General features: G+C 41.2%; 1 protein-coding gene across 1 annotated transcript in view; it reads left to right on the forward strand.

Annotated features, from left to right (window-relative positions):
* Positions 1 to 14,396, forward strand: part of F13A1 (coagulation factor XIII A chain) — a 61,893-nt gene extending 47,497 nt beyond the window's left edge. Inside the window, exons 11-15 of the mRNA XM_082752583.1 lie at positions 801 to 954; positions 1,551 to 1,838; positions 5,502 to 5,662; positions 8,165 to 8,301; positions 12,189 to 14,396. Of these exons, the coding sequence (XP_082608709.1) occupies positions 801 to 954; positions 1,551 to 1,838; positions 5,502 to 5,662; positions 8,165 to 8,301; positions 12,189 to 12,333 (885 nt within the window). The 3' untranslated portion in view covers positions 12,334 to 14,396. The remainder of the gene's footprint in view (positions 1 to 800; positions 955 to 1,550; positions 1,839 to 5,501; positions 5,663 to 8,164; positions 8,302 to 12,188) is intronic.
* Positions 14,397 to 14,640: the final 244 nt, after the last annotated feature.

The raw sequence follows: 14,640 nt of genomic DNA on the forward strand, positions 1-14,640 counted from the left end.
CAGGCCAGTAGGTGTGATATGGCTCTAATGAATGACAGAGATTTCTCTAATCTCTGCTCACCGATGTAGTAAGCAGAAAAAGCTGTTCTGATCGAATTTCAGGCTGTGGTCTTCTATCCTTCCCAGATTCCAGATGTGCTGGGAAATGAGTCACTAGCTCTAGCTACTCATCTTCATCCTTTGGGAGTTGTGACCTCCTTCTCAGGCTTGCCAGAAAACCTGATTATGTTAAGGCTTCCTTGCTTATTTCAGTCAAAATTTGGTGACTTTAAAGAGGTCCTTGTTCACCACATTTCTTTTGGCTGCAGTGTGTAGATCTGAGGCAGTTTGGTAGATCTGAGAAGAGTATATTTCCATGAACAGTGAGAGAGCCTGGCATGGTGATTTAACCTCTTGCACCACCAGAGTTGGTGTGCCCAGAACTGTAACAGATGTAGAGCAACTCTCTAACTGAATTGTATATAGCTTTGGACAGAAGAGAATAAGGATATTTTATCTATGAACTGTTCCCCTCTGGCATAAAGCTTTTTGATGCAAGGAATATGTAATCATGATCCCCAGGTCCAAATGGTATCTCTGCAGCCTACTCAGGTTTACACAGGCTATTGTTCTGGAGTTACAAATACTAAAATGCATCTAGTCATTATTGTAACATATGTCTAATTTTAAACATGGGATTTCAGTGTGAATAATTAGTGGGTTTTCAAGTTGATATTTCATGGTTTTGGTGGGAGTTAGAATGGCTTCCCTGCTTTCATATACTTCCATGCATCTCAATCCTTTTTGGTTTAATTTTGTAGGTGAATAGTGATGTTGTTTACTCAAGAAGGGAAAAAAATGGAGCCCAAATTATAGAAAAAATTGACACGACCCATATTGGGAAGATGATTGTGACCAAAGGAGTCGGGACAGATGAAATGGTAGAGATTACTGAGGAGTACAAGTTCCAAGAAGGTAACCTGAAATGAGGTGGGACCATACCAACAGAGATTTACCTCAATCAGATCTTGAACTGTAAATTTACAGACCTCTGGTACTGAGGTTGCTGCATGGAAAGCTGCTGACTTGCCCTCTGGAACTCTTTTTTTTTTTTTCCTAGCTTCACCCGAGCAACACTGCAGATGCCTTGAGAAGAGCACAAAACTTGTTTGCTAGTCAGAAATGTTTCAGAAAGAGTAAGCTGTAGTGAAAACAAAGGGCAATCATGAGGTAGCTTGAGCATACAAAACAATTCAAGGCTTTACGTACAGCTGTTTAGACATCTCTTACTCAGGCTTGAGACAAAAAAGGTCAGATGCTTGCATGAAGTAAATCAGTGTAGTTCCATTATTATCAATTAAGCTGCATCGGTTTCTTGGATATAGCTTGAATCTTTAAGACCCATCTTGCTTGGAAGTTGTGAAGTTCTCCTAACACTAACTTTACCACAAGAACATTCACACCTCATCCATTCATTTCAACTACCAAAAGGTGTGGGAAATGAATCCTTGTGAGTGGACTAATGCACTACTTCTGCTTCTCTTCTTAATTTGGTTTTCTTTTGTTTCTAGGCTCAGAGGAGGAAAGACTGGCTCTGGAGACTGCTGTTATGTATGGTGTTAAAAAGCAAAGTACCCAAGATGCCATGTATCAGCCACAAAAGGATGTTGAGATGGATTTCCAAGTGCAAAAGGCAGTCCTTGGCAGTGACTTTAAAGTCACTATAACATTCAGGAACAAGAGCCGCAACTCCTACACTGCTACTACATACCTTTCAGGCAACATCGTGTTTTATACAGGAGTCACAAAGAATGAGTTCAAGAAGCACTCTTTCACTGTGAAACTGGAACCCCTTATGTGTAAGGCTCACATAGTTGTTTTCAAATCTGCTAGCTTTATTCATCTATGTCACTGTCACTAGTGTCTTTCTATCCATGGATAGAAACAATTCTAGTAGCTAGGGGTAGGATACACTATCGGGTATCAGGAAGCCCTGCTTCCAGCTCTGGCCCCAATAGCAGGGTCATTTAGAGATGAGGCTGTTTTCTTCAGGCTGTTGCTCTTTGCATAATGCCCTCCTACACTGAGCTGCATGTCTGAGTTGTCCCAAATGTCCATCTGGCTTTGGAGGACAGGGTTGTTCAGGATTTATATATTTACAACAATCTAAAACGTATATCTGTAACTGGATTAAGACACTATACATCACATCAGGGGTATTTGTCAGCTGCACACGCACCCTGAAGTTAGGTGAGTTCTTTCCATATGCAGCATTTGCTTTTCCCAGTGCCCTCTGGACTGTTGAAGGAAGATCTTGCCGCCTTCTTCTCATGAGAAAAACAGTTCCTGGCAGCCTGGCTCACATGGCTTAGGAAAGGAGTTTGCACTGCTTAAAGTAGGGAAGAGGGATGTTCTGCTTTTTTATTTTGGATGTAACCAACCTACTTCATGGCAGCCATGGCAGCCCCATTTGGAAAACAGTAAGTACTGAGGATCTGCTGTTCTCCACAACTATGGAGCAGGCTGGTGTCAGAGCCCTGGCTTCTCCAGCAGCAAGTGATTGCCAATCTCTTTTTCTTCTGACAGGCCCGTGCTATTGGGTCAGTGCCTGCAGCTCAGCAAAATTAATAAAAGCATGCCCTTAAGCAAGCTAATTGAGAGGCTTAGAATCCTCCACTTGAGTTTTCTACTGAGAAAGTCGAGAGCAATGATTTTGCCTTCTTGATGCTGCTACTGGGCAAATGCAATCTCTGCTGAGCACAGCAGGAGTAGCAAAATGTCAGGAGCCCATAGGGTGGGCCACCTGGTCTGGATTTGGTGCTGGATCACAGCACCTCTGGCTGACCTCTGAGCTTCCTCACCTGTCCTGTCTATCTGTCCCAGCTCTGGAGGCTCTGTGAGTCCTTTCACCTCAAAGAGGCCCAGTTTCATCTCAGTGAGAAGCCTCTGAGCCCCTCTGCTTTCTCCCTCACTTTAAGTGTTTTCTAAAACTGCACATTTTGATTTGGCGTTTATTAATCTCCGTAAGCTAGGTGTCCATTTATAGGGATCTGCACGTGAAAGTTAATAAAAATTCCACCTCCAGTCTACCTCAAAGCTCTGACTGCTACTTGCTGTCAGGTTCTTTCTAACTCCTCCAACTCACTTGCAGGTAGTTTGGAAATGGTCTGTCTTTGTGCTCTTGCACTAAAGGTCTCTGTAAGCTATTATCACCTGAAATACAGCTTTTGTAGTGTTTTGAGGTTCATCTGTCTCCTCTGTGCAAGAAGTGAAATGAATAGGTGATATTTTAAGCATCACTGAGCCACATCATTCATTTTTTCTAAGTAAATGGTTTCTGAAAAGCTTTTTGAATCTGTGCTGTAAACTCTAAATTGACCGATAGTGAGTGAACACAGACCAGAGAGATGCACCTAAGACACTAGGACATGACTTTTTTTTTATTTTTATTTTGTATGTATAGAGAAGTGTGTCCCCATCACTGTCTCTGGCCAAAGTGACATTTTAAGGTATTAAACCATCTTTCTACCACCTTTCAAAGTGGAAATTAACATATAGCTGAACTACAGTCATCAACTTGCACAGCACTTTGTCCAGCAACAGGACAAAAAGATCCCTCACAAGTTATCTCTGATGGTGCTACATAAAACTCAAACATGTATTCTTTTGCATTTGCCTTGGAAAGGAGTGTACAGGCAGGAATCGTGTCAGAACAGATGGACATTGTGAAGGGTGGCAGTGTGATCATTTGCAGCTGTGTGAGAACAGTCTGTCAGAGGAGTTGTGGTAGGATACCTCCTGAGGCACTTGAGCAGAATTTGTAGGCTTCATTCATGGCACTAAAGGTAAATGTATCTGGAGGTATCAAACTATTACAATATAATAAAGAAGTGTTAAAGGCATTCTTCTAGACTGTGCTACTGAAAAAATGAAACAAACTAAGTTTTCAAACAGGAAGTGAATGCACGATTTTCAGAATAATGATTAAAGAAACTGTGTGGGTTGAAAACATCTTTGAGGATTTGAATAGCTTAAACCTTCCAGTGCCTTCAAAGGTGCTCTCACATCTATTCAGTTATATTTAGTTTTCTCTTTTTTTTTTTTTTTTTTTTTTTTGAGAGGCTGTAAGGCAGCTTGGTGTTGTGTCTCCCCTGGCTTTCCCAGGTGCAATGAGAGGTACTGGCAACTTACCAACACAGCCAGTGCTAAGGAAATGGAAGTCTATTATTCTTTTCTTTTTCTTTTTCTTTTTCTTTTTTTTTTTTCCTGCAAGAATTAAATTTAAACAGAAAAATTTCTTTCCTTCCACTGTAAATTCCACTTAGGTTGTAACTAATTTATTTATTTATTTACATGGATGAAAAATACCTTGCCTCATTTATAATTTACGATTTGTGGCATTATGGGAAATTCCTTTAAAAGAGATACAGAGTGATAGGGAGGGAGGGGGAGCACATCAAGCAAATTTAAGGCTGGCCTGGTAAATCCAGGTCAGGTGGTTACCTAGGGAATAGCTTTGAAACCAAATCAAGGAACTGTTTTTGAAGTGAGTGGATCAAAAGAGTGAAAAGGGGTGAATGTGATTTACACAATTGAGTTCAATTATCTCAGTGTGTACAGTGTATGTCACAAATACAATACAAATAACAGATAACAGTAATAATCATAGTTAACAGGTGGGAGATTTTGATATGTTTACTAGGGTTATAATGAATGTTTATAGAGGCAAGAGCTCCAGATCTATATATCCTGCCTGGTCACTTAGTTAGCAGATCTGCTTCTTTGCATCACATTCTCACACCATTGTTGGCCTGGGAATTGCAGTTCAATATGGTTAGAATTAATGATTCCCTGCATCTCAACCATCTAGCCCAGGGGGACTTGTTCCTTCCAATAATTATTGTCAGGGAGCACATGAGAGCTCTCTGGAGGGTGTGCTGGTGACAGGAGGCCCTGCCTGCTAAATGTTGCAGGCAAGCCCAGTGTAGGACAAAGGTAGTTATCCAGACATCCTGGAGAGCTAGGTAGTCTCCCAGGTAGTCTGCACGTCCCTAAATGGCTGCTCTGGTGGCATTCCTGGTGGCATCTCTCTGCTGGGAAGAGAGGCAGAGAAAGTACAGGAATGAAGTGAAAAAGCAAAAATATACAAGGACAGTACTTAAAAACTGTTTTAGACCTTTGTGTCCAGCAGCTAATTATTGCCAGTGTTGCTTATCACTTACTTTGTGGTGGTGCCTGGGAACCTTCCAAAGTGGCCTGGGCCTGCAGTGACAGGCAAAGGGCAGAGGCTGTACACAAACCTAACTGCTGCCTCAGGGAGCAGCCTAATTGCAAAGAGAACAAAAACAAGAGAGGGAATGATGAGGTAAAGAAATTAAGGTAGTTTGGGCAAGAGAAGAAAAGTCCTTCTTTGGTGCTTGACCGCCTTTCTCCGAGATACTCATGTAACTGCCATGAGAGGAGGAGCAATTAGCCATTAGATTGCTTCAGACGCATTTTTTTCTTTTCTTTTTCTCCCCTAGCTAGTGCTTTCGATGTTATCATCACATCAAGCGAGTACCTCAGTGATCTGCTGGACCAAGCCTCCTTTCATTTCTTTGTGACAGCACGGATCAATGAAACAGGGAAGATCCTGGCCGCCCAGAAGGCAACGGTCCTCGAAATTCCTTCCCTGCGGATCAAGGTATCTCATGGCTGTGGTAAAGGGGACTGACCACCATGCTGTGCGTGGACTGTTGGTTGGCTTCTGGGATAGGGGACTGTGTTTTTGCCTTCGGTTACCTTCAGTTACCACCTGGAGTGTATGAGTAGTCTACATTAAAGACTGAGGCTGACAGCGTCACCTATAATAGAGAGCTAAAGTGATCTCAGTGGAGGAAGGAGGTGAAAAGGCCTGAGAAAGTTGGAGGAACTCAAAACCTGGAAGAGAGATTACTCAGTCAAGTTCCTCAAGTCTTTGACAACTTGAAAAGTCTGTTATATTTAAAGCAATGCAGTACATTTTTCTTGCTGAAAAATGAAGGACACTACTGCTGAGGAGAATTTGCTTGGCTTGTGCAAGTTTTGGGGAAGCTTCCTCCAAAATTGAGTGTGTAACATCCTTTGGAATGATACTTTCATGATATTCCTTTCTGCCACTCTGTGAATGCACTGCTAGTGGAGTTTCAAGTATTTCTGCAGTTGGTGGCATGGTAACTCTGAAATTACAGAAATGTGGTGATTCTGATAGGACAAGGACCCTGTGTTGTATTGCAAAGACTGCAAAAAGTCTAGCTGAGTTCTCAGTTCATAACTGGACATCCAAATAGAATGCCTTATTTTCAACAGTGATGAGCCTTCATCTGCTCTGAATGATGTCATTTGGGTCATTTTTTTACCTGCTAGTACAAAAAATTAATAATATCAGAACACCTATTCAGGAAACTTTATATAAACATGAGTGCAGATCCCTAAAACTCAAGACCTTGAAAGGAATCTAAGTTTATACAGCTTTTGTCTCCCATATATTTATTTGAAACAGTGTTCAGGTTTCCATATAATAATATATGTAGTAAAATGAAACAGCATCCTTCAGCAGAAAAAAAGCTTTTAAAAGAATGTTGGTCAAAACTACAGCGAAGTTTGAAAAAAAATTGTTCCGTTTCTTGGTCTGCAGAAATGATCTGATCAGATTATTGGCATTTTCAAATACAAGTTTTCGTTTAACTGAGCATTCCAGAAAGGAGGTGAACAAGATAGATAAATGCTATCTTCAATACCCATCTTCAATAACCAAATGTTAAAAGTAGAAAGTTCTTTCAATTCATTATGTAAACAGAACATCTTATACAGGATCCTCAGTTTCAGCTTCAGAACAGTTTATCCTCCCTGCTTTTATGAAGAAAGGATGCTTAGTATATGCAATAACCATGTCTTCTAGTAAAACTGTTTCTTCTCTGCTTCTTTGTGTTGTGTGAATACAATCTGAAATTTTAATAGATGGATTTTTTTAAGCATGCTTGTGTGTGCATGTGTGTATACATATGTATTTATATAAGAAACTTTGCTTTACTGCTTCATAAAGAAATCTGAGGAAACTATCTTCCTAGGTTTCTTCTCAGATTTCTTCATTGGGCATGTTTGTCAGATTGGAGTTCTTAATGTGAAAGTAAGGGAGAAGATTGAAAAGTGTATTTCCTCTCATGTCTTCAGATACAGCTTTGATCTTTCTCTGGTGGTCTGAAGAGATTGTCAGAATTAGCAGTTGAGGAAATTACACCTTATAATTTAGCTTGACATTAGGTTGCAAAAATAAGTTCGGCAAATACAGGTCATGCTCTCAGTTGCATATATGGGAATTCAGGATGATTTTGAATCCACCCCATGTATCAGTGATCTTCACATATCTAAATGGGCAATTGAAATAAGGACGATATAAGGCCCCTAATGGGCTAGAACTTCTGAATATACCACTTGTGGTTTTTTTGTTTGTTTGTTTGTATGTTTTGTTTTGTTTGTTTTAACTCACATGGCTAAAAGCTATTGAGAGTTTAGCTGTGAGTGTCTCATCTGTTGCTCCAGTCAGTATTATTGGTATTTGTCATGGAACAATCCCTTAGACCAGAGCCTTTCCAGCTTTTGCAAATGTGAGACTCTGTAAGTATTTGCAGGAGGGATGAAGACCCCAGGATAGTGCTTTAATTTGATTGCAAAGATACTTCTTTACCTTAGCTACCTTTCTGAAGGCCCTTTAAAGTCTTTCATGGACCAGCTGGGATCTACCAGCCGTCAGATGAAAACCCCTGCCTGAGCCATGTACTTCAGGGCTGGCAGAGGGCCTGGGGAGGGGTAAGAATAAGAGAGAGGGGCCCTGCTCAGCCAGCCTCAACCCTCAGTTGAACCCTCAGCCACAGGACTCTGCAAGCAGATTTGTGTTTTTCCTCTGGAAACAAGAGCCTGCCTCTTGACTTGTCACGTGCCTTGCAGGGAAATTGCAATGGGTAGAAACACCTGTAGTGGTAGAGCCTATGGGCCCATCCAATTTTCTTCTAACTAGACTTTCTCTGCCTCATGCTGTTTTGCTACATGCTTCATTCCCCCTCCTTTTTTTTCCTTGCAGGTACTGTGTATTTAACCCCACTTATTTCACCATGAGACATTTTATTATTATCAGCTTGTGGAGCTTTATCTTTCCCTTGTTGTGCAGACTCAAGGTGAGATGGTGGCCGATAAAGAAATGTCTGTGATTGTGGAGTTCACCAATCCTCTGAAAAAAACCCTGGAGGACGTCACGCTCCGCCTCGAGGGACCTGGAGTGCTGAAGACAATGAAAAAGGAGTTCAGGTAGGGAAGCAAGCACAGCTGGCTGGGAGTTCATCACCTTCTTGCTTATAGGAGACAGCTTACAAGAGACACTTAACTAATGCAGCGCTGAGTAATGCAGATGCTCTCCTTACTTTAAAATTCAATCCACAGGGGAGCCATAGGTCTCAACAGTCAGAAGGAGTCAAGTTGTCCCTTGTGCAATGAGGGGCAATGATAGCATTTCATCTGTTCAGTACTGGTGTTGGAGAGCAGTGTCGTGGTTGTGGGTAGCTGCTAATGCAGACAGAGTTTACGTTTTCACTGTATTACATAATTTTTAGTGCTTGACAATATTACCTATGAGCTGCTAACACAGAAAGAAAGAAAGACAGATTTATCCTACACATGAAGTGTTTACTGCCACTCACTCAGTATGTGTAAATCAAGTCCAGTGCTGCTTTTCAAATAGGGCTTTTCTTCACTCATGTTAATCATGATTATACAAGATGTTCAGGTACCTCAGATGATCTTTGCAAGCTTATGTCAAGACACAAAATGTGTGTTGGATAGAGAGGAGTTTGCTGTGATAGCTGTAGCAGGTCTGCAAGCACTTTTTCCCAAGCCTAAGGAAAAAGAAAGTCTGTCAGCTGCCTTCATTATACACAATTGCACTTCATGCTGACAAAGGGGTACTCCTATGATGAACAAGTAGTTCTCTATACCCTCTTTCCATTTAAGTTCAGTGTTATAAGTTTGGCATTAGCCAGTTCCAGGATGTATAACTGGGATCGTTGGAAAATTTTGCAGCCATTGCTTATTCTTGGACAGCTGAAGTGATGCTATCTATCATTACCTGTGCTGATGGTCCCCAGGTGTGTGCAAAAGGAGTTTGAAAAATTGCCTGTGCTTCAGCAGCTGCATAATTTGTCAGTATTATCTGCAGCCAGTAGGGGAGGTCTGAGCCTGATGGCACCTGGGCCAGGAATAAAGAGATCAAAACCAGTCTCCAGAGTGGAGCTGGACAGAAGAATGACTGTGGAAGGACATCATACTGTGCTTGCTTTGTGCACGTGGTATGTCACAGATGCTGCTGAACATGACTCAGCACGGTCCACCTGAGTTACACAAGTTGCAGCAGTAGCCCTCATTGCTGCACAGATGTGCCAGCCTCCCCTGTTGTTCTGCATCCTTTTTGTTCCAAAAGATGCAGTGGGCTGTTCTCACCTTCAAGGATGCAGGAAATGTCAGGTGCATCAAAGGCACAGAAGTTAGGGAGAAACATGACTCATGGAACAAACGTCATTTTCCCTCAAGTCACCATGTTTTCCCCTTTGTAGTAGTGCCCTTGGCATCGTTTAAAATGGAAATGGATCAGCTTAGTCATTTTAAAATCTGTGATTTAACTTCTCTGAGATGAATGAAGGCTGCAGGTTATACACACAGAGGACAGAACAGGGGGCAGTTGTAGTTTATTTAAATAATAATCACATTTGCCTCCGTGCATTCGGAGTGATAAATGGCTCCGGTGTGTGATGGCTCAGCATATTACACAGAACCATTCATCACTGAAATCTCTCCCAGGAAAATCAGATTAGGGTGGCTTTACTACACTTGCAAAGAGAATTAAACCTATTCTAGGCTTTTCCCTTCTACTTCTTCCATGTCTGTCAGGGACTGTCATATATGGGATGTATCTCTTGCAATTGTTTGTGGGTATGCGACTCTTGACTTCACTGTATTTTTAAAGTAGCTTTTCTATATCATATGGACGATTACATAAAATAGGGATGTGTGATCCAGCTGATACAACTTTATACTAGGAATTAAGTGGCCTGGGGGCTTCTGCCTTGGCTATTTACAAGGAATGTATTTATAGTGATATTTAGCTATCAGCTGGAGGCAGATGAAGAACACAACTTACAGAAAAGCCTGTGGCAGCAGCAGTCTCTACATGAGGCACAGTCTTTACATGACAGATGAGAATTAATCAGGCAGTGATGGATATCGTTAAAAGGATTTTAGGCAAGCAAGCATTCACAATATATTGTAAGTCACTTTGAGTGTTTCTACATATCAGACCTCAGCTAGTATTAGTATTTGTAGAGAGAAGCAAGTTGTTTTATAAGTAGGACAGTAGAGAAATGGGAAAAGGTAGGATTTGTTTCCCAGCACAGCTGTTGTCTTCCTGCAGATATATATATGTATATATATATATATACACACATATATATACACATATATACATATGTAGAGATAATAGAGATGACTGTAAGTCAGAGACAATAGCACTGCTCCCACTGGGGTACTGGGAAGATGTGGTCGAAAACCTCCAGCCTTAGAGAATCTGGCCCCCAAGTGCTCAGGAAGGTAGACTGAACCTTGCTGCATGGGAAAACTTCTAATACCTTCATCACTTTCTGTACAGATCATCCCTTGCAGATCATTCCCATAAATTCTAAATTAAAAATGGTATTTAACCTTGCACAGCAATTGAAGCCATTGCTTTATCATACTATCATTTTAGTGGGCATCTGATAAAGCAGGCCAGCTGAGAGGAACAGAATATATCTCATTAAGAACAGAGATAAAAAGAGGGGAGGCATTTGCTAGAAGCAGTCTGCACATGCAGACTAAAAATGTGAGCTTCCTCTGCTTTTTCTTTTCTAAAACTGGGTACATGCCCCAGGATACCTATGACTGTATATGCAAAATGCAATGTAGTGCCATGTAGAAATACCCATGCTAACCTCTAAGGAATTAGAATGCCTCTTATTTTAGCAGGGACAGACATGCACTGAAACAAATATACAGGTGGGAGGATCCCAGGCTTGCTCATTTAGAGTTAATAGGTCTCCTTATCTTGTGGCAACTTGTGCTAAGTCTGAGCAGTCCTTTCTGTTCTGATCCTGGCATAGGACAGGACATCTAATAGCCAAATCCTACAAGATGAGAATTTGCAACTGTGACTAAAGTTTAGGCTTACTTTACTCTCACTTTATTTAGCCGTTTAGAGTACCATACCCATGTGAGATGAAAACACTGGCTCAATTCATAATCCTCTTACTTAATGTTGAGGAAAAGAACATTCATTTTTATAACTAGCTCCCCAGTACACTACCTCTTCCTTTGGTTCCCTTAGAGCAGCTGTATCCTGACATCCCCCAAACATAATCAATCAATATCAGCCTTCGAAATCTTGCACACAAGGTAGTAAAAGCTCTGGGAAAACACAGATACCAATGTTCAAGGCTCTCTGTGCGTCTTGATTGTAGTGAGAACTGAAAATCAAGAGTAGTACAGAATACAGTTGATTTATACTATGATTTATCAGTAGTCATACATAATATAAAAGAGTAACTGCTAACAGCAGGACTCCCAAGAACACTTTAGCCTATTTGTATGGACATGAAGAAGTCATCTGAAATGGCTAATAAGGAGATCCCCTGATGTTGTGCCTATGGCAGAGGGGCTCTGCAGCTCATCAGCACTGAGCCAAACTTGCACAATGGGGATGCCCTTGCTACTTCATAGTGAGGACTTATTTAACCATTTAAGGAATCACCAACAGGCTGTGGTCTATAATATACAGGTAAAATGGAATTTTAAAGTAGAAAAAATATATCATGCCTATAAAGAAGATCATTCTGAAAGTGATCGTGAGAGGAAGTGACAGGAGGCAGAGGAACCCTGATTCATTTTGGAAATTTAAAATCAGCCTGGAGGAAAGGCTAGAAAAGGTTTTGACAGAGTAAGCACTGAGAAGAATGGAAAATAGAGAGAATAATTTATAGGACATTTATGATAATGAGTGAAACATTAAAAAAAAAAAGTGTAATACTGCCCAACTTCAGTTTCTCCAAACCTGGGTCAGGTTGAGAGCATTGGCTGACTGATGACAATATTGTTACTTTCCTTTTTACCTACAGGCAAATCCCATCGAACTCTACCTTGATCTGGGAAGTAAAATGTATCCCAAAACGGCCAGGTTTACGAAAGCTGATTGCAAGCCTGAATTGTGATGCTTTGAGGCATGTGTATGGTGAGCTGAGCATCCAGATTCAGAAACCATGAACCAAGGTGCTGTCTTCATCCCTTCATTTAGCTCTTATTATATTTCAAAATATCACATAAGAGGGAGCAAAATAGAGACAGAGGTAGAAATCTGCTTTTTTTTTTTTTTTTGGTCATCATTTGTGTTGCACAAAATTTGATATGAAAAAGTAACCAACAACACTGGGAAGAGAGAATGAAAAAGGATTTGAATGGTGAATGATTCAAAATTAGACACACGTAATCAAAGGCAATTCTAGGACATATTATTGCTGTAGTTCACTTGTATTTATGGACTTTAGCTTTAGTGCTGCAAGGGAATCTGAAAGGCTTCATTCACCAAAGTAGTCTGAACTTTAGTTTTAATTAAGGCCTGATATTTCAGTGAAAAGAAAAAAGGAAGAACCCAGTGTTATAAATTCTTAGAGTGAATTACACAACCTTATGGTAGATCATTCAGGCTGCAATAAAAACAGGTATTTCTAGCTAACAGGACTGCTTTATCCTACAGTGTTATAATTTTCCAGTTCATGGACTGCATGCTTTGCTGGAATCATCTCTCAGGGTTTGATATCTCCAAAGTATTTCCAGCTTCCTGTTCTCACTTGCTGCTTCACTATGCTTTTTCTCTTGCTCTTTCATGCATGCCTGCACCCATACAATACTCACTTTGTTTCATGCCCTTTGCCCATCCTGTATGCTGTTAATTTGCTATTCCGTTCCTTTGATTGCTGAAAATAAGTAGTTTTTCTTGCATTTCCTGGTCACATCTCTTGCATATGGTTGTGCTCTCCATACTTTTCTGCCTTTTCTTCTCTCCTAAGCCTCATAGTTCCATTTTCTATGTGTGTGTTGAGGGTGTCCCCTGCTGCAGAGCAGTCCAGGCCCCACCAACTTGTTCATGGGGCAAGGGAGAGAGGAGCGAAAGGGACTGAGAGGCAGCTTTCCAGCCCCACAAGCCTAACAAATGTCCTGCACAGGAACTGCCACCTGAGGATGAACCTAGATTAAATCATGCCCAAGCATTCCCTGGGAATCATGACCACTGTAAAATCAGGACCTGTTACATGGAACACCCCAGGAAGATTTAGGGACAGAAGCTCAGCTTACAGGAATAAACATGCATCCTGAGAAGCAGAAACTCTGTAAGCTGGGTCAGCTTCCTGCCTTGCTTGGAGCATATTCCTCTGTGAGATGCAGTAGGGCCTGCTATGGCTTCATTCCTTTCCTGAGGCCCTTCTGGCCCAGAGACTGTCCTGGATCTATGTTTTCCATTGGTCTCCCATGTAGGTGCTATTCCATCCTTAGCCATGAACTCCCATGTGCTAGGCAAGGAGGGGTGTATGTGTGGCCATTTCTTATCTCTCCCAAAATCCTTCTCAGGATATTTTTTCAAATGAGACAAATATGTGCAAGCCACAGTCACATGCCCGGGTGCGGTGACTCTCCCCTGGCCAAAGTGTGTAAGAGCATATCCCATACTAAGAACGTGGTTGAGATAACTGAGCTTTCAAAGAAGTTAAAAGGAGCCTTGTGCTCGTTAAACACTGTGGCTATATTGTGCATGGCCATGTCATTTTATGGTCTCATTAGCGAGAGAGCAGGAGAGATGGCATGCCTTCTGCTCCCCTTCTTGCCACACATTGCTTTCTACAAAACCAGTGACCAGTTGTTAAAAATAAGTAAGCCCAGGGGAGGAGAAATGCAAGCTGCTCTTTTGCTAAAGTATGTGGAGCAAAGCAAAGATTCATATCACACCACCTCACATGCTCAGTGAGTAACCCCGGATCCAGGAACACCAGACCTTTTGGGGCTTTTGTTCAAGCATGGTTACACCTGTATTGTGTACAGCTTACGGGACCACGTTTATACGCTCTGCAATGTCAGTGTCTCCTACAGAAGTCCTCTGGGGCACGAGGGACTGAACAGTATGTTGTAAATGCACAGTGACAATCTCTGTTAAGTAATTAAGCAGTTCTACCACAGTCTACATCACCTAATAAAATTATCCATTTTTTGCTCTTGCCTATAAACCTGCTTTCCATTCTAGACTTTTTATTACTACAGTGTAATAGGAATTTAAAATAAAGCATATCTGATTGCACTTGCATCATGTGTTCTGTGTTTTAATCAGTCACTTCTTCTGTGCTATAGCACTATAGACACTATTTGCTGCATCCTAAGTGTAAGAGTAAGTTGAAAAATTTGCTTCTGAGCCATGCTGTTGAAGGTGCCTTTTTGGTGCTAGGGAGAAAGCCCTAGCTTTATTTAAATATAAATAAATAAATGTACAGGCTTGGTTTGACTATTTGCCTTTGCAAATGAATT

The sequence above is a fragment of the Aythya marila genome (genome assembly GCF_965140915.1).
Source record: "Aythya marila genome assembly, chromosome: 2".
NCBI classification, from domain to species: domain Eukaryota; kingdom Metazoa; phylum Chordata; class Aves; order Anseriformes; family Anatidae; genus Aythya; species Aythya marila.